Genomic DNA, 17,446 nt, shown 5'->3' on the forward strand with positions numbered 1-17,446 from the left:
CTGATGCAAACTAGGCCTATGGTTTGCTCTGTTTGGCCAAATTTCGCGCGGCTAACAGTGAAAAGACGCCCCTCTTAGTCTGGCCCGCTCTTAGCCAATCAAACGCCTCTAACAGCTATAAGCGCTGAATCATTCCTTTGGCCAAGGCTCTCCACGCCATCTTGTCAGGTTTTCGCTCTGTCTCGTCTAACGCTTTTTTTGGCTATTAAGCGTTTTCATTTGGCCTTATTTTGTTGTATGCGGCTTGCATGTGTATTGTGCTTACATTCTGTGTACTCGTTTCGACTCGGCCCCCTCGATTTCTTCGTATTTTTCTACCTCTGAGTCGATCCTGTCTTTCCTTTCTCTGTTGGGGATCGTATTGTTCGCTGGGTGCTTACGCGCGGTACCATGCCTCGTTTGCCATCCTACGAAGGCAGGGATCATGATGCTGGCAGAGATATTTTGTATTGTCCTCAGAGTCACAAAGATATTGAAATCAACCACTGACCAGTAACTTTGCACAATAATCCAGCACTTAAGGGGAGAGCAGCCCAGCCCTCTTGAAGAAACCTCGACTAGTATGGATTGTGCCTCTTGAGCAACACTTGAGACATCCTCAGCTGAAAGAAAACTTGGACGCTAGAAACTTGATGCAACCATGATGGCTGTGATGGCCCTGCTTCATGCCCTTTAATTGGTCTGATGGTCTCATCTCTCTGGACATCCAGGTTGTGCCGAGTTGCTTCAAGTGTCCTTTTGTTCAACCTCTTCAGTGAATTCAAAACTCTGCTACAATTTTTTTGTTTTTTATAAATAAATCTTTTAAAAAAATTAACATTGAACTCCTCTTCTTTATAAATTGCACCAGCTTCCAACTGAACAAAGAATAAAATACTGGTGCTCCTGTCTCTGCTTCAGTGTCATCATGGGCTCTGCTTCGCCATATCTATCTGAACTTCTCCATATACATTCCCTCCAGGACTGGTCAATCCTCCGCTGACATCAGTCTCAGCATCCTACTTTCACACACAAACAGCATGGCCAGAGAATTTTTTTTCTCAGCAGCTAAGCTCTGGAACTGTCTACCATACTCTTTCTGACAAAGTCAGTCCCTGGAGTCTTTAGGGTTGGGCCTGAAAATCTCTTTACACATTACTATGACTAACCTATCATTTAAGAACATGTGGTTTCCATCCAGACTATTTGATTGTAATGTGTATACATGAGAGGGGGAGCATTAGCATGGTCGCTTGTGTGTGTGGTGTATGTGTGTGTACATCTGCATGCATGTGCCCTTCGTGTGTGCGATGTGTTGTAACCTGTTATCTCTGCGTTAAACACTATACTATATACCTTTGGTATTACTTTCTGCAGTTATTGTAAAGCACATTGAGCACTGCAAGACACAATATATATTCCATTAATAATTCTTAACTTTTTTCCTTTCTTTTTCATTTTTTTTTCTTTTTTGCATTGTCAATGAATGCCAGTAATCTGTCCTTTTCCAGTTAACTATCTACTGGCTTATTACATTTCTTGCATTTAAAAATTATGTGATGGAGGGAGACAGAATATATCACTATTTTACTTTTCTGTCAAGGGTTTAGATGCTAGAATAGAGGAGATCCTCAAACAGCCTAGAGATTCCTGTAGACTTCTGTCTCTCTCACACTCTGTCTCTCCTGCACCACACATTCACACACACAGCTTATTTCAAAATACTAGGCAGCTGGTTTACCAAAAATCTATTCAAAAAAAAAAAGAAAAAAAGATAAGCATCAGTAAACTATAATTAAAGTTCTGTGGAAGTAAAAAATCAAGTTTTTGCAACAGAGAAATATCACACCACTAAGATATGGTCGCGTTGCTAAAATCTTTGGTCCTTAAACTGATTCCCTTCTGGACCCTACTGCCAGACAACATCTGACCATAGACCCAAAGCCTTGCAAACAAACCTGTGTTGTCGTCGTCGTCTTCTTTGCGTTCGACAGCTACGCAGTCAGGGTCGAAGTCCGAGGGATGCCACAAACTCGGACGTCCGGTGAAGATCGGCTGCCGTCCCCCAGAGCTTGGTGTTGAGGTCAGCACCCCCAGCCAGGACTGCTGCTGCATCTTCTCATACAGGGGGCAGTCTTGGAGAATATGGGATGGGGTCTGGTCAGCCTGGCCGCAATCGCATAGGGATGTGGCTGCCACTCCAATCCTCTTCAGGTGTGCTCGGAGGCCGCAGTGTCCTGTGCAAAGGCGGTAGATGGTAGTCTGGTGTCTTCTCTCCAGTGTCCTGATGGGATCTTGGTGTGCCTGGTAGCCTCCGTTCAGGGTGACCCAGCCTCTTTGGAATCTGCTGCGGAGGAGAGTTTTTGCTTCCTCGTACGTGGCAGGAATGGTTGGCTGTGTAAGCTGGCTTCCTTCCTTAGCAAGGTGGTCTGCACGCTCGTTGCCTGGGAGGCCTACATGTGCAGACACCCACTGGAGGGTTGTTGGGGCTGTTTGGGTAAGGGTTGTGAGGGAGGCCTTAAGGGACTGGATCAGTGGACCAGGATCAGGGGAGTCAAGGGCCTGGAGTGTGGACATGGAGTCAGTGAAGATGGAGATGCTGCCAAGGGGCTTTCCACAGGAGGAGAGGAATTCTGCTGCTGTTTTGATGGCCAGGACTTCAGCTCTGAAATTGGAGCAGAGCTTTCCTCCAGGGAGTGCGATGCTGCTGTGCTCTCCATCGGGAAATCTGACGTAGACACCACTGCCTCCGTTGTGTGTGGCTTCCTCCGCTGATCCGTCTGTGTATACATGACCAGAGTCAGGATCTTGAGAGTAGCTGGTTACTGGCCTTTGGTGGTGATGCCAGGAACTCTGAGGCTGATGGTGGCCTCTATCTCTTGGTCAAGCCTCCAGTCAGGCAAGGCAAGGTCAGTGCAAGACTCCCCTTTTGCCGCCAGAACATCGCTGTGCTGTGCTCTGAGTGCTTTATACTGGTGGTTGAGGCTCTGACGTTTGAGACGGTTCTTGGTGGGCTGCTCCAGTCTGTGGTGTAGGTGATGTGAGGGCAGTCTTCTGAGCTTCTCTCCCTGCATCAGGACTTTAGGTCGTGTCTTCTCTCCAGGGGCTCAACGTTAGCAGTTTTCTCCATGTCATGGATCGGCGTGGACCTCACGGCTCCAAGTATGAGGCGTAGTCCCATATTTTGGACTTTGTCGAGCCGGCTCTTGTTGGTCTTGGAGGCTGTACCCCACGAGGTGGAGGCGTACTCCATGGTGGGTCTGACCGCTCCCATGTAGACCCTGGCGAGAAGCCTGCTGTCTGCTCCCCAAGTCGTCCCAGCCAGCTTCTTCAGCAGGGCTAGCTTGCGGATGCCTCTCCTCTCCATCTCCTCAATCTGAGGCCTCCAGGTCAGGCGGGTGTCCAACTTGACACCAAGGAATGTTGGTATATTCGTCTGGGGCAAGACCTGTCCCTGGAGCTTCAGCTTGACTTGCTCGTTGGCGGTGGAGAGAGAGAAAAGTGTTGCGTTGGTTTTTGTGGTGTTGAGCTCAAGACCCCAGTCTTCTGTCCATGTAGCGATATTGCTGACGACTTCCTGAAGCTGGTAGGAGGCCGTGCTGGTGTGTTCAGTGGATGTCCATACTGCCAGGTCGTCTGCGTGCAGACTGTTGGAGACGTGCTTCGTGATATAGTCTCTGATGTCGTGATATACAACAGAAACAATGTTGGGGAAAGCACTCCTCCCTGGGGGACACCCTCATGTAGCTTGACCTTTCTGCTGTGAAAGCCGTCTAGTTTGACCCTTGCGGTCCTGCCGAATAGGTAGTGTTGGATCCACATGTACATCTTGATACGTACGCCGGCTTGGAGAAGTTTCAGGATGAGGCCCTCCTTCCACACTTTGTGAAACGCTCTCGACAGGTCAAAAAACACGGCCAGTGTCTTCTTCTCCTGAAAAGAGTTTTCGATGTCCTGGACAAGGAGGGCTAGTTGATCTTCTGTGTTTCGGAATTTTCTGTAGCCGGTCTGGGTAGGTGAAAGGATGTTCTGTGTTTCCAGGAGGAAGGTGAGGCGGCGGTTGACAATCCTTTCCAGCAGCTTGCCGACACAGCTCAGAAGGCTGATTGGTCTGTAGCGGTGGGGGTCCTCCTTGTTCTTTCCCTTCTTTGGGATCGGGATGATCTCTGCCTCTTTCCAGATGGAAGGCACAACTCCTGCTGTCCAGCTGTAATTGAAGATCTGAAGCAGCACTGTTCTGGAGGCTGGTCCCAGGTGCTTCAGCATGTCGCTAGTGACACCATGAGGCCCTGGAGCTTTCTTGGGCTTCAGCTTGCGAATGCCTTGTTTCAGCTCCTTCATGGTTAGTGGTTCGCTCGTACAGCTGTCATCTATGCCATGTGGGTCTGATGTTATAAGTTTTGTGGTTTCCTCTCGTACCTGCTTGATGCGCTGTCTGGACATGTGGATCGTACTCTCCTCTCAGTATAGTTCCGCAAAGGTGTTGGCTGACGGCGCACGTCAATACAGCACTGGTGAGCGACATTTCATGACATACACCGTACGTCAACAACGCAGTCAAGAGGTTAAACCGATTCCCTTCTGGACCCTACTGCCAGACAACATCTGACCATAGACCCAAAGCCTTGCAAACAAACCTGTGTTGTCAATTTGTGGGAAAACAAGAGAGAATCAGCAGAAAGACAACAATCAATAAAGTTACAAGGAGGCTTGGGGCTTGCAGATACATGTACATACGTACAGGAGAGAGGTGGGGAGAGGGTGAAGCGAAGACTGATATGTATTTTTCCATGGTCCATCTTGTACTATGTCTGTGATTGAATATTACTTTTTTTCTGTTCATTTCCTTTGTGTGTGTATTTGTCTATTTTGTGTAGTTACACATGAAATGCTTGACCTAAAATGTAAACCGCATGTTTTTGATTTTGTTCATGACTGGCAGATCTATCCAAAGAACTTGATCATGTTACCCTGTCATAATACCATGAAAAGAACAATGTTAACATGATGACACTGCCATCTCATTGTGCGTTTGTCTGTGCAGGAGGCGGGTCGAATTCAAGTGGAAGGCACACTCTGTGAAGATTACTTCAAAATCCGGGAGCTTCTGTATGAGCAGTATGCCATTGTGTGAAAGAAGAGAGGAGAAAGAAACAAAATAAACAAGACTGTTGTGGAGGCCTGACTGCACACACTATAAATAGACAAGTGTTGTGTTCAGAGTTGAGTGGGAACATTGTCACAGAGGCAGCGGTAGCTTATGAGACTTTATAAATGAATCAAAGTGTTTGAAAGTTTTATATGAGGCAATAAATGTTGGAGAAGAATTTGTGTGGTGTTCACTAAATTGTTTTCGTGGATGAATACGAGTGCTTGAAACCCAGCACGCACATGCAAAACACTCACACATACATGCATGTACATGTACACGTGTATGTACCCCATGCACACAACACACATGAAAATCACAGAGCCTGTACATTAATTTGCAGTACTACTTACTAACTGTACATGTGTATACATGCACACATACATATGATCATTCTGCTCAATCATGAACAGTTAACTGGACGGTGTCACACACCAAGATGGCACACATGAGCACATATTCTTTGAATGTCATTGTGTGAACAAGGAATTAAAAATCCTTCCCTTGAAGACCTTGAATAACAGACTTACCTGGACAAACAAATGGATGAAGACAAACCCAGAGGGTGGAGTGTCTCACTGCCATTTTCTTTATTAGTTTTATCGTTCTTCTCTGAGACGGCCTAGATCCATTTTATCATTCAAAGATTTTTTTTTTATTATCCATTTTAAAGACACTGATATTCATTCATGTCTCAAATTTAGGAATTGGTTTTGCTCATTTTCATTATTTCATGTAATGAGTAAATCATAATCACATCTTGTAAATAGCAGACTTTGTTGAATTCACACTTTCTTTACAACCAAATCAGTACAAAAATGTGCATGGTTTCTTTTCAGATTCAGCCTCAAGCCCATCTAGCATGTATCATGCCATGATTCATAAAGGCATCCATGGATTCATGCACCTCATCCCAATAAAAGACAAACCCATGACATAAAAAAACAGACTGGACAGTACTGCTAAACTGACTATACTATTTGTCACACTTGATATCCTGGTAAGATGACTCGATATGCAGATAATGGGAACTGCTTCTTAGCAAGAATGGGTCTGACAATTCCACAACGAAGGAATATGTTGGCAAATAGCTAAATATGATAAAGATTAAACAAGATTACCATAAAAAAATCTATTTTGTGTTACCTTGGTGTGGTCGGACAATTCACTGTCAGAGGACATCAGTCACATCAGCAACTATCTGTCCTTGAGCATAGGCACATTACAACAATCATGCCAATTCTTTCAAAAACTGCATATGCTGGATTCATAACTGCCATGGTCTCTTCTTGTCCGAATTACATTGTTATGGTCAGGCATATCTTGACTTTTACTGTAAGGTTTAACAAGTATTGTCACCATTCATCATTTTTAGTGTGTGTGGTGGGGAGGTGAGTTCTATTTGCGCCAGCAAAAAGGAGAAAGACATGATTTTAAATACACCTGCACAGTTATCATCTGAAAACTTCAATAGAGAAAGTCATAAATAGACTGTGAGTCTACAGAAAAGATGGGCACCAGATTTTTTCCCAGTCTCAGAGAATATCAACTGCGTAGTTCTCTCTTGGCCACCAATCATAAATGGGCTGTTTGAATCATGATTGATGTTCACCCCTGCGCCACGATGAGGCAGAGAACTTCCGACTTCAGCAGGGGACCATCCTCTTCAGTGTCTCCAGAATAAAGGTCATGGTCACACTCTGACACAGAATAAAAGTCTGTATCAGCCATGACCCAGAATCAAGGTCTGAGTCGGATGGTATTTAACCTAGCTTTCCTCTCTCTAGTAACAGTTTACAAAGATTTATTTCAACCAGATTTTCCCTCACCAAAAGTAAAGGTCATGGTGACATCTGACCCAGAATAAAAGTCTGGATAAATTACTCAGTTATTTAATAGCTAATCCTTACCACTGAGTTCAAAATGACAATCACAATGTGTTCCGTTTTACCTGTGTCAGACTGGCTGTCACCAGAATACAAAATCATGATGACACAAACTCAGAATTAAAGTCTGGGTCTTACTGAAATCTGTCCTTCCTGTTATCACTTACTTTTTTTTCTCTTTTTGGTCTGTACTCTACACTGTCATCAGAATGAAAGTCAAGGTGACAGTGTGACAGAATAAAGGTCCAGGTCTGACAGAATACAGGTCTGATAAATCACTCAGTTATCTAACAGCTAAACCCTACCACTGTTATGAGTTCACAATGACAATCACAATGTGTTCTGTTTTACCTGTGTCAGACTGTCACCAGAATACAAAATCATGATGACACAAACTCAGAATGAAAGTCTGGGTCTTACTGAAATCTGTCCTCCGTTATCACCTACTTAATACTGTCATCAGAATGAAAGTCAAGGTGACAGTGTGACACAGAATAAAGGTCCAGGTCTGATAGAATACAGGTCTGATAAATCACTCAGTTATCTAACAGCTAATCCCTACCACTGTTATGAGTTCACAATCACAATCACAATGTGTTCTGTTTTACCTGTGTCAGACTGACTGTCACCAGAATACAAAATCATGATGACACAAACTCAAGAGTGAAAGTCTGGGTCTTACTGAAATCTGTCCTCCGTTATCACCTACTTAATACTGTCATCAGAATGAAAGTCAAGGTGACAGTGTGACACAGAATAAAGGTCCAGGTCTGACAGTTGTCTGATGTCCCAGTCACAACCAGTACTTCAGAACATTTAATTCTTTATCAGTCAGGCTTACGTTCACCAGATCGAAAGTCATGGTGACACAGTGACCTAAAATAAAAGTCCAAGTCAGTCAGATCTACCTTTCTAATATATGTCCTATAGTCTAAAACATATTCCACTTTATTTTTACAACCACCAGAAGAAAGGTTTTGGTGGCACTGTGACCCAAAATAAAGGTAGGGTCAGACTGTAGTCCAATCACTAGTATCATTAATGACAGCAGATCACTAATGGAAATAGAAACACATCTTTAACTTCTATTCAAGAAAATAAACTACACTAAAATCAGGAGTAAAAGATGGATACCTTGGTGAACTTGGGAGAAAAGATCACTGGTAAGGGGTCATCCTCAGGTGGCCTCTGGTCCACCTCCTCTGGTGCACAGGTCTGGCAGCTGTCCATCGAGGGTTCCTCTGGTGACAACTACCTGCCAGGTCGGGTTCCTGCCAGGTTGGGGCCTGAAAAGACACAGAATATGACATCTGCTCATCTGGTGCCTGAAAAGGGACAGAGTACGGCATCTGCTCGTCTGGTACCTGAAAAGGGACAGAGTACGGCGTCTGCTCGTCTGGAACCTGAAGAGGCACAGAGCATGATGTCTGCCCGTTTGGAAATTGAAAAGGGATAGAGCATGACGTGTGCCTATTTGGGACCTGAAGAGGCAGAGAGCGTGATGTCTGCCCATTTGGAAACTGAAAAGGGACAGCGCATGATGTGTGCCCATTTGGGACCTGAAGAGGCGGAGAGCATGACCTCTGCCCGTTTGGGACCCATGGAGACACAACGTATGACGTCAGTCTGTTTGCAAACTGAGGAGGGACAGAGCGTGATGTATGCCCATTTGGGACCTGAACAGGCAGAGAGCGTGATGTCTGCCTGTTTGGCAACTGAGAAGGGACAGAGCGTGACGTCTGCTGGTTTGGAACCCGAGGAGGCACAAAGCGTGACGTCAGCCTGTTAGGAAACTGAAAAGGGACAGAGCATGACGTCTGCCCACTGGGGACCTGAAATGGAGCAGAACGTGACATCTGCCCATTTGGGACCTGAAAAGGGTCAGAGCGTGAGGTCTGCCCATTAGGAATCTGATGGGAAACAGAGCGTGAAATCTGCCCGTTAATGACCTGAAAAGAAACAGCAATGCTGTCAGGGGCCTGGAAAGAAACCGAATTACCTGGCACTGGACTGCAGGTCTCTCCCTCCTGCATGCACTGCTGGTTGTCCTGGGCTGTGTGGTCCTTGGACTGCACAAGGTGCTCCCCCTGTCTCCCTTCCTCCATCCTGCTGTCACTCCACCTCTCCTTCTGCTCCTTCTCCTCCATCTCCAGACGGATCTGTCGGATTTTAAAGGCAACAATTTCAGACAGTGACATGATAGCACTCGCAAAAATAAAAGCACAAGAAACAGCACAAGGAAACAGCAAGGAACATAAACAAACAGCACTACTACACTAGACACGGTTAGCACAAACTCCTGCAAAAAAAATAAACAAGCATGTGAATACAAACAAGAGATGACGGCTGCACAACAGTGCTGACAAGCACAGAAATTCTAGCCGCAACGTCTCGATCGTTCAGATGTAAACAACTGAACCTGTACCACATACAACTACAATACACAGATTAGGCAACAAGCGAAGCAAACTCTGGGATAAACAATAATCGAAAAGTCGAGTAAAACGCAAGAAAATTCGCAAACCAAGGCCGAAACCTCTAGCTGAACGTAAACCAAAATGGCTACTGATTAATGATGTCATTTCCGGCTAACATCAAGGGAAGCAATTCACATCCACTGTGGAGAAAAGGGAATTAATTCATGGATAAACAACTTAATTAACCGCTTGTCTGTTGTTGTTTTAATTAATGACTGTTGAAATTAATGGTGTATAATGTGAAATTTTTATCATCTTGTAAAAGTTATCGCAAAGCAATTTATAATCATCGAAATTTTCACCATCTCAGTCTCTCAGACATACACTGTTTCTAGGGGAGTGGGGGTTTTTTGTTTGTTTTTAAATAAGACATTGAAATAACTTTTTTTTTCTTTTTCCCCGGGTATCTTTGTGTAAATATGAGTAGTGAAACAGAAAAGCCTGTATTATGCCATATGTTTTATTTAGATTATCATCAATATTATTTAGATTATCATCAATATTGATGTAAACAAACATGGCGGACTCCACGTTCACAGCACTGCCCTGAAAACCTTCCTCCTACCGACTGATATACCCCCATGTTGACCTCAAGGAAACTCCCAAAGTACACTGTACTCTTCCTTCTTGTCATGTCTCTCACTTTAAACCGTGGGCAAGACACAACTCCACCAAATAGCTTGCAACCCCATGACCCCTCAAATAAAGACACAGACTCCCGTTACCCGTGCGGTGCCTGTGACCGCACTGTTACCTGGGACCAGCTAGGTGTTGAATATGAATCTTGTGGACAGTGGTTCCATGCAAAATGCCAGCATATCGGCAGTGGATCCTACGACCTCCTTGGCAAAAGCGATGTCACCTGGCACTGCGTTGTTTGCGCCAATGCCAACTACAGTACCATTGCCTTTGACTTGCATGGTGTAGGTACCACCCATCTCTGTGAAATATCTGACAGTCGTCACAGTGACACATCCAACTGCTCCAACATAAACAGCCCCTTCAAACCACTCCATACTTCCACACCCTCTAGAGCAAGTAAGCAAGACAAACACAGCAGACGACCACTCTGCTTCCTAAATGTGAACTGCTACTCTATCGTTGGTGAGGTAGCCGAATTCAGCAACCTTGTCCAAGCCACAAGACCAGACATCATTGTCGGCACAGAATCATGGCTGACCCACTCCCATTCCAATGCAGAAATCTTCCCCAGGGGATTCAACATCTATCGCAGAGACAGACCACCAGGTGAATGGGACAAAGAGAATGGGGGAGGTGTTTTTATCCTTGTCTCAGAAGACCTGACCTCCCATGAGATGCCCGAACTCTCCGCGGGTTACGAAAACTTTTGGGTGGAGATCAAGATGAAAGGACGGCGCACACTACTAGTTTGCTGCTTCTACCACCCCCACACAGAGTACACCGAGAGCATGAACGCGTTTGTGAAATCTGCCCGTCTGGCTTCGCACTCGTACAAGAATGCCATCATCGTCGCCGGTGGCGATTTGAACCTACCAGGCTGACACTGGCCCACCAAGACATTAAAGAAGGGATGCCCCAAACCAGAGACCCACCGACAGTTTATGGACGCCATCAATGATGTAGGCTGGGAGCAGATGGTAATGGAGCCAACAAAAGGAAACAATACCCTGGACCTGTTCCTCACAAACCACCCCAACCTCGTCCTAAGAACTGAAACACTCCCTGGCATTACTGACCATGACACAGTGTACATGGAGATGCAGATCCATCCCCCAAAGAAACGCCAACCCCAGCGACTCATTCCCATCTACACTGAGGAATGTGAGGAGCCACTAAAAGAGGCAGCACAGAAGATATGAGCACCTTTGACGAGAGGAGCAGTGTTGAGGAAGTATGGTCTGAAATCCGCACTGGCCTGAGCCAGGCCCTCTCAGACCACGTCCCCCATAAACAAACCAGACCCAAACCAAGCCTCCCCTGGGCTGACTATGAAACCAAGAAACTCATACGTAGACGAGACAGGATCCACAAGCGCATGAAGAAAAATGGAGTTGAGGCCCTACAACAGGAATTCAAGGCACTTAAGCGCCTCTTCCAGAAACGTCCACGTTGCACCTACTGGAGACACGTAGAAGGACTGATCTCTGATGAAGGTGAAAGCCAGACCACCTCCAAGAAGTTCTGGAGCTTCATCAAAGCAAGAACAGAAGGAGTGGGCATCTCTCCTCTTAAAGAAGCCGGGAAACTTGTCTCCGCCGACCCCAAGGAGCAAGCACAGATCCTGAACACCCAGTTCCACTCTGTATTCAGCCCCAAAGATACCATCACAGCTGAAGAGTTTGAACAGCGGTGCCCCCCTGGACCAAAATTTCCAGACTATCCAGCATATGATGACATCAACATCACAGAAGATGGAGTGAAGAAACTCCTGCTCAGCCTTGACCCCAATAAAGCCTGTGGCCCAGACGGCATTACTCCCAGACATTTGAAGATGGTCGCAGAGGAGATCACTCCAGCCCTCACCCTGCTCTACCGCATCTCATACTCCTCTGGTACCCTGCCACAGGACTGAAAACAGGCCAACATCATACCTGTATTTCAAAAGGGAGAAAGATGTAATGCAGCCAACTACAGCCCCAACTCCCTCACCTGCATATCCTGCAAGCTGATGGAACATATCATCACCAGCCACATCATGTCCCATTTCGAAAACAATGAGATTCTCTGTCCAGAGCAGCATGGCTTTCGACGCGGACAGTCATGTGAGACTCAACTCTTAGGGTATGTGGACGAAGCGACCAGAGAGACTGAGAAGGGAAACCAGGAGGACACTATCGTCCTCGACTTCTCAAAAGCGTTCGACAAAGTTAGCCATACCCTACTTGTCCACAAACTACGTTGCTACGGCATCAGAGGCCACACCAATGCCTGGATCAAGAACTTCCTTGCAGACAGACAGCAAACTGTGGTAGTGGAGGGAACAAGATCTGACTTCCTACCTGTGGAATCCGGCGTCCCCCAAGGCTCGGTCCTAGGGCCGAGTCTTTTTCTCCCATACATAAACGACCTCCCTGATGGCATCAAGTCGAGAATCCGCCTATTTGCCGACGACACCATGTGCAGCAAGACCATCATGAAGAAAAAAGACGAGTGAGTGCTGCATGAAGACCTACACTCCCTTGCCACCTGGGAGGAGAAGTGGTCCATGGAGTTCCATCCGCAGAAATGCTCAACGCTGAGAGTTTCTCGGAAGTGGAACAAGATTGCCCCTCTGTATGAGCTACATGGACAACACCTGGAGAATGTCAACACCACTACCTTGGTGTCAACATCCAGGACAACATGCAGTGGGAATCTCACATTGACTCCATCACAAAGAAAGCCAGCAAGACCCTAGGCTTCGTCCGGCGCAACCTCAAGATCGGCAACAAGAAGGCCAAGGAAACTGCGTACAAAGACCTTGTTCGCCCGCTTCTTGAATACGCAGCCACTGTCTGGGATCCCTACACTGCAAACGAGATTGAGGCCCTCCAGAAGATCCAACGAAGAGCAGCAAGATGGGTCTCAAATCGCCACCGCCAAACATTATGCGTGGACTCCATCCTTGACTCTCTCAACTGGCCTTCCCTGCAACAGCGTCGTAAGAAAGCCCGCTTGGAGATGTTTTACAAATTCCATCATGGTCTCATCTCCATTAACTCCACATACCTGCCCAAACCATCTGACAGCAGGCTGAGATCCAAGACAAACAACGACCTGAGCTACGACATCCCCACCTGCACGACACGGTACAGGCAGATGACGTTCTTCCCGAGAACCATACCGGAATGGAACAAGTTGCCTCAGGAGGTTGTGACGGCTGAGTCACTGGACTGCTTCAAGTCCAGGCTGGCCTCCCATCTTGAGAACCTGGAACAACCCCCCCCCTCCCCATCACCCCCAACCCTCCCCTTACCCTCCTCCTGACCACCGTTCACAAACCCTCTTGCAACAATCTCTATGACAAGGACTTTGGCTTGGAAGCCAGATTCTCTCAGGCTGCTGGTGAGGCTGGCATACTTCTCGGTCTTGTAGATGTGGGCTTCCTCCATTCTACTTTCGTATGGCACAGTGAGCTCAATCAGAATCGCTTGTTTCGTTGCCTTGGAGTGGAGTACTATGTCAGGTCTCAGTAAATCTAATTAGTGCTTTGACAGCTCTTTGATAACTGCGTACGTGTTTGTGTGGAGGAGTGTTTGGGTGAGACTGATTTGATGCATCTTCGATAAGTTGATTTCTTGTTGAATGTATTGAGTACACTTGATTCCTTTTTGTCTGTCTGCATATGACAGTCTTTGCCTACCTCTCTCACTCTGTGTGTGTGTGTGTGCACGTGTGAGTGTGCGTGTGCGTCAGTGTTTTTTGTTTCTGTGTGTGTGTGTGTGTGTGTGTGTGTGTGTGTGTGTGTGTGTGTGTGTGTGTGTGTGTCTGTGTGTGTGTGTGTGTGTGTGTGTGTGTTTTCTGAAGGAGGCGTGTCAGTAGTGTTTTTCGGTTTCAGTTTTTCAGGGAGACTTGACATGACTCGACTATTAGACGGTTGAGGCCCCGTCAAGGGCCTGTTCGTCGTCCGACATCTATTCACTTATGCGCATGCGACGTGCGGGCAATACAATGGCAAGTACAAAGGTGGTGGTCAACACTGGCAGGCAGGAACATACACTGAAGCTCAGTACAGTAGCTGTCCAGGCGGCTTTTAAAAGAGTCAACAGATGGTGCCGTCACCACAGAGTCTAGTAAACCATTCCAGGTATTAACAACTCTTTCGGAGAAGTAGTTTGCTCTGATATTAAAACGGCACCGGTGTTTCTCTAATTTCAAAGCATTACCTCTGAGATCACACGTGGACGCCAGTTTGAAGCTTGGTCGAGAGACTGAGTAAAACCCATGCAAGTATTTGTATACCTCAATAATGTCTCCACGGAGTCTCCTGTGTTCCAAGCATGGTAATTTTAGTTCACTGCGTTCAGACAAATCCATATAGGCTACGGTGCACCACATCTGCTAGGCAGATACCCGACAGCAGCATAACCTATCGCACTGGTCAGGCACTGAGTGCATACATACACATGTATATCTGCCTACTTTTCAGAATGATTCCTTCTACACAATTTTGCCAGAGGACAACACTGTTGTTACCATTGGTTCTTTTTCAGTACTCCACGTGCATGCTGCATACTGGACCTTGGTTTATCGTCTCTTCCGAATGACCAGACGCTCAGTTTGGTTTTCCAGTCAAACTTTGGAGAAAGGGCTAGACCGGGAAGCGAACCCAGACCCTCACGGACACTATTGACAGATACTCATCTTAACCACTCTGCCAGCTTCCTTCTTATATGTGTGTGTATGTTGTATTCTTAGTTCATGTTATATAATGTGCTGATTATTGCACATGTTGTATGTATACTGATGCTGTACTGTATGTGTGTGTGTGTGTGCACATGATTAATATTCTCTAATCAGTGTGTTAATCCTTGCCACTGCTCTATACCTTTGTGTTTTGGAACATTTCAGACTCGTACACAGACAGCAAGGGTTGTTGTGGCTCATGGTCAAAGCAAAATATATATTATCTTTTATATCTTCAGTGTACCAATTATTACTTATCTCCATTTTTGTATTTTCCATGGTTTGTGCTCAGCACTTATGTGTATATGTTCATCTGTGTGTCTTCATCTATTTGCATTCTTGTTCTTCTATTTGCTCATCTGAGGACCAACGTTTTGAGATGGGGAGGGAGGATTGGAGGTTTTTGGATTCTTATTTGTTTGGAAATACTAAATATTAAAATAATACGTCCGCTGTCTCTCTTTCCTTTGTAAGTTCTTATCTTTGTTATATATGCGACGTAAAAATAATTCATTGCGTAGGCTATACGTGTGTGTGTGTGTGTGTGTGTGTGTGTGTGTGTGTGTGTGTGTGTGTGTGTGTGTGTGTGTGTGTGTGTGTGTGTGTGTGTGTGTGTGTGTGTGTGTGTACGCGCGCGCACACTCACACAGATACATGCATGCGTCCTTTTGTGTAAACCAAGAGATGAGACACTGTCACACTGATAGAGCATACAAACATTTTGCGCTCACTGAAGTCCAGTGGTGCAATATCAGTTGGCAGTTTCTCGTTGCTATGGATATCAGCTGTTTTGCATGATTAATCTCTTCTAATCAGTGAGGGAGGCCACACATTTGTTAGGATCTGTTGGACAACGGGTTCTTACACAAGTGCTATAAAAATTGTGTGAGCGAATGAACAGGATTGATTTGAGAAATCTGGGGTATATACATGGATATGGTTGTTACAAGACATAGCATTCTGTTCTGTAAAACGACTGCATTGGCAGACATGTTGTTTTTTGTGTTTTTCTTTCTTTTCTTATATATTAGAACATAAGAATTGACAGTGTGTGTGTGTGTGTGTGTGTGTGTGTGTGTGTGTGTGTGTGTGTGTGTGTGTGTGTGTGTGTGTGTGTGTGTGTGTGTGTGTGTGTAGTACAAATGTCCAAACTCGACTCACATGCATAACATATGATTGAAAGAGTAAACAAGTTTAGATGTTTGTTTAATCTGCACACGTAAGTTACACGAAGAGAAACGCATGTATAAACCATGTATATAATTATACAAACGGATATGAGAGCTGTAGAAGTTACAAACACATATTAGAAACTATTATTACGCTATCTTCATTCGCAACCGCATGACGTGTTGTTCAGTTGTCTTGGTATTTGAGAGAGAGAGATAGAAAGAAAGAAAGAGAGAGAGAGAGAGAGAGAGTGTGTGTGTGTGTGTGTTTGTGTGTGTGTGTGTGTGTGTGTGTGTGTGTGTGTGTGTGTGTGTGTGTGTGTGTGTGTGTGTGTGTGTGTGTGTGTGTGTGTGTGCCAGCACATGTGTACGTTGCATGATGCATGCGAACGCAGTGAAAACAGGACCACTCCTTCGATCGATCAGCATCTCTCCATCAGTGGTTTGGCAGAGGCACCAGCCTCAGCGGGAGGCGGAGGTCTGGGCGGGCAGGGTCTCCTTGGGGGCGGGGTCCTGGGGCCGCTGCCCGTGTCGTCGTCCGCCCTGGACCTGAAGACCAGCATCCCCCGGAACCGCTGGGACTGCTTGGCGCCTGGGTCCCGCTGACTGGCGGCGTTGTCGGTGCTGTTGGAGGAGTTCTCGTCCCTTGACACACCCACACCTTGGAGGACCATGTCCCGTAGGTCGGTCAGGATTTCCGTCCGTGACAGGAGGATGACGTCCACCACGACCAGCAGTATCCACACAATCAGGCTGAGCCATGCGGTCACCTGTAAACAAACAAATAATGCCTCTTATTTGGTTTTGTTAACTGGCTTGTAGTAAGAAATGTGATTACTGCTATGACCTACAAGTAAACTACCCTGTACATTATTTGGAAGGCATATATGTTTATCAAGCAAGCATTACACAATTCAAGAACTGACAAAGAAATATTATCTCAAAAATGACCGGCGAGATACGCATGATCAGACTGAGTCATGCTGTCACCTGTTAACAAACAAATATTGCTTACTAATATCACTTCATGTGGAAGACGTTAAACTGAAGAAATATTGCTTCAAACAAGAAACGACACTAGCTAGAATAACAGCTGTGGTTTGTGTTAAATCAGGTGGACATATTTTTTAATCTGGGCTGCTCTTTCTTTTTTGTCAAGTTCTCCTATCGGAGACCTGATGGTCCTGGGTTCGAATCTCGGTAACGGCGCCTGGTGGGTAAAGGGTGGAATTTTTTCCGATGTCCAAGGTCAACATATGTGCAGACTTGCGTGTGCCTGAAACCCCTTCGTGTGTACAGGCAAGCAGATGATCAAATACGCACGTTAAAGATCCTGTAATCCATGTCAGCGTTCGATGGGTTACGGAAACAAGAACATACCAGCATGCACATCCTCGAAAACGGAGTAAGGCTGCCTAC

At 45.8% G+C, this 17,446-nt stretch overlaps 3 protein-coding genes and 1 long non-coding RNA gene across 4 annotated transcripts in view; 2 read left to right on the forward strand and 2 right to left on the reverse strand.

Moving 5' to 3' along the window:
- Nucleotides 1–5,306, forward strand: part of LOC143281041 (cleavage and polyadenylation specificity factor subunit 2-like) — a 218,510-nt gene extending 213,204 nt beyond the window's left edge. The window contains exon 21 of the mRNA XM_076585944.1: nt 5,024–5,306. Coding sequence (XP_076442059.1) covers nt 5,024–5,113 — 90 coding nt within the window. The 3' untranslated portion in view covers nt 5,114–5,306. The remainder of the gene's footprint in view (nt 1–5,023) is intronic.
- A 1,527-nt stretch (nt 5,307–6,833) lies between these two features.
- On the reverse strand, nt 6,834–9,168 carry LOC143281651 (uncharacterized). Its single transcript, XR_013055152.1, has 2 exons — nt 9,014–9,168; nt 6,834–8,300 (listed from the first exon to the last, which is right to left on the reverse strand). It is a non-coding gene; the product is annotated as an uncharacterized LOC143281651 (long non-coding RNA).
- Nucleotides 9,169–12,815: 3,647 nt separating this feature from the next.
- LOC143281434 (uncharacterized) lies at nt 12,816–15,562 on the forward strand. The gene is made up of 2 exons (XM_076586646.1): nt 12,816–13,336; nt 15,541–15,562. The coding sequence occupies exons 1-2, from the start codon at nt 12,816–12,818 to the stop codon at nt 15,560–15,562; spliced, it is 543 nt and encodes a 180-aa protein (XP_076442761.1).
- A 485-nt stretch (nt 15,563–16,047) lies between these two features.
- LOC143281652 (uncharacterized) overlaps nt 16,048–17,446 on the reverse strand; it is an 8,185-nt gene continuing 6,786 nt past the window's right edge. Inside the window, exon 6 of the mRNA XM_076586900.1 lies at nt 16,048–16,797. Coding sequence (XP_076443015.1) covers nt 16,450–16,797 — 348 coding nt within the window. The 3' untranslated portion in view covers nt 16,048–16,449. The remainder of the gene's footprint in view (nt 16,798–17,446) is intronic.

Source organism: Babylonia areolata, chromosome 4 (assembly GCF_041734735.1).
Source record: "Babylonia areolata isolate BAREFJ2019XMU chromosome 4, ASM4173473v1, whole genome shotgun sequence".
NCBI classification, from domain to species: Eukaryota; Metazoa; Mollusca; class Gastropoda; order Neogastropoda; family Buccinidae; genus Babylonia; species Babylonia areolata.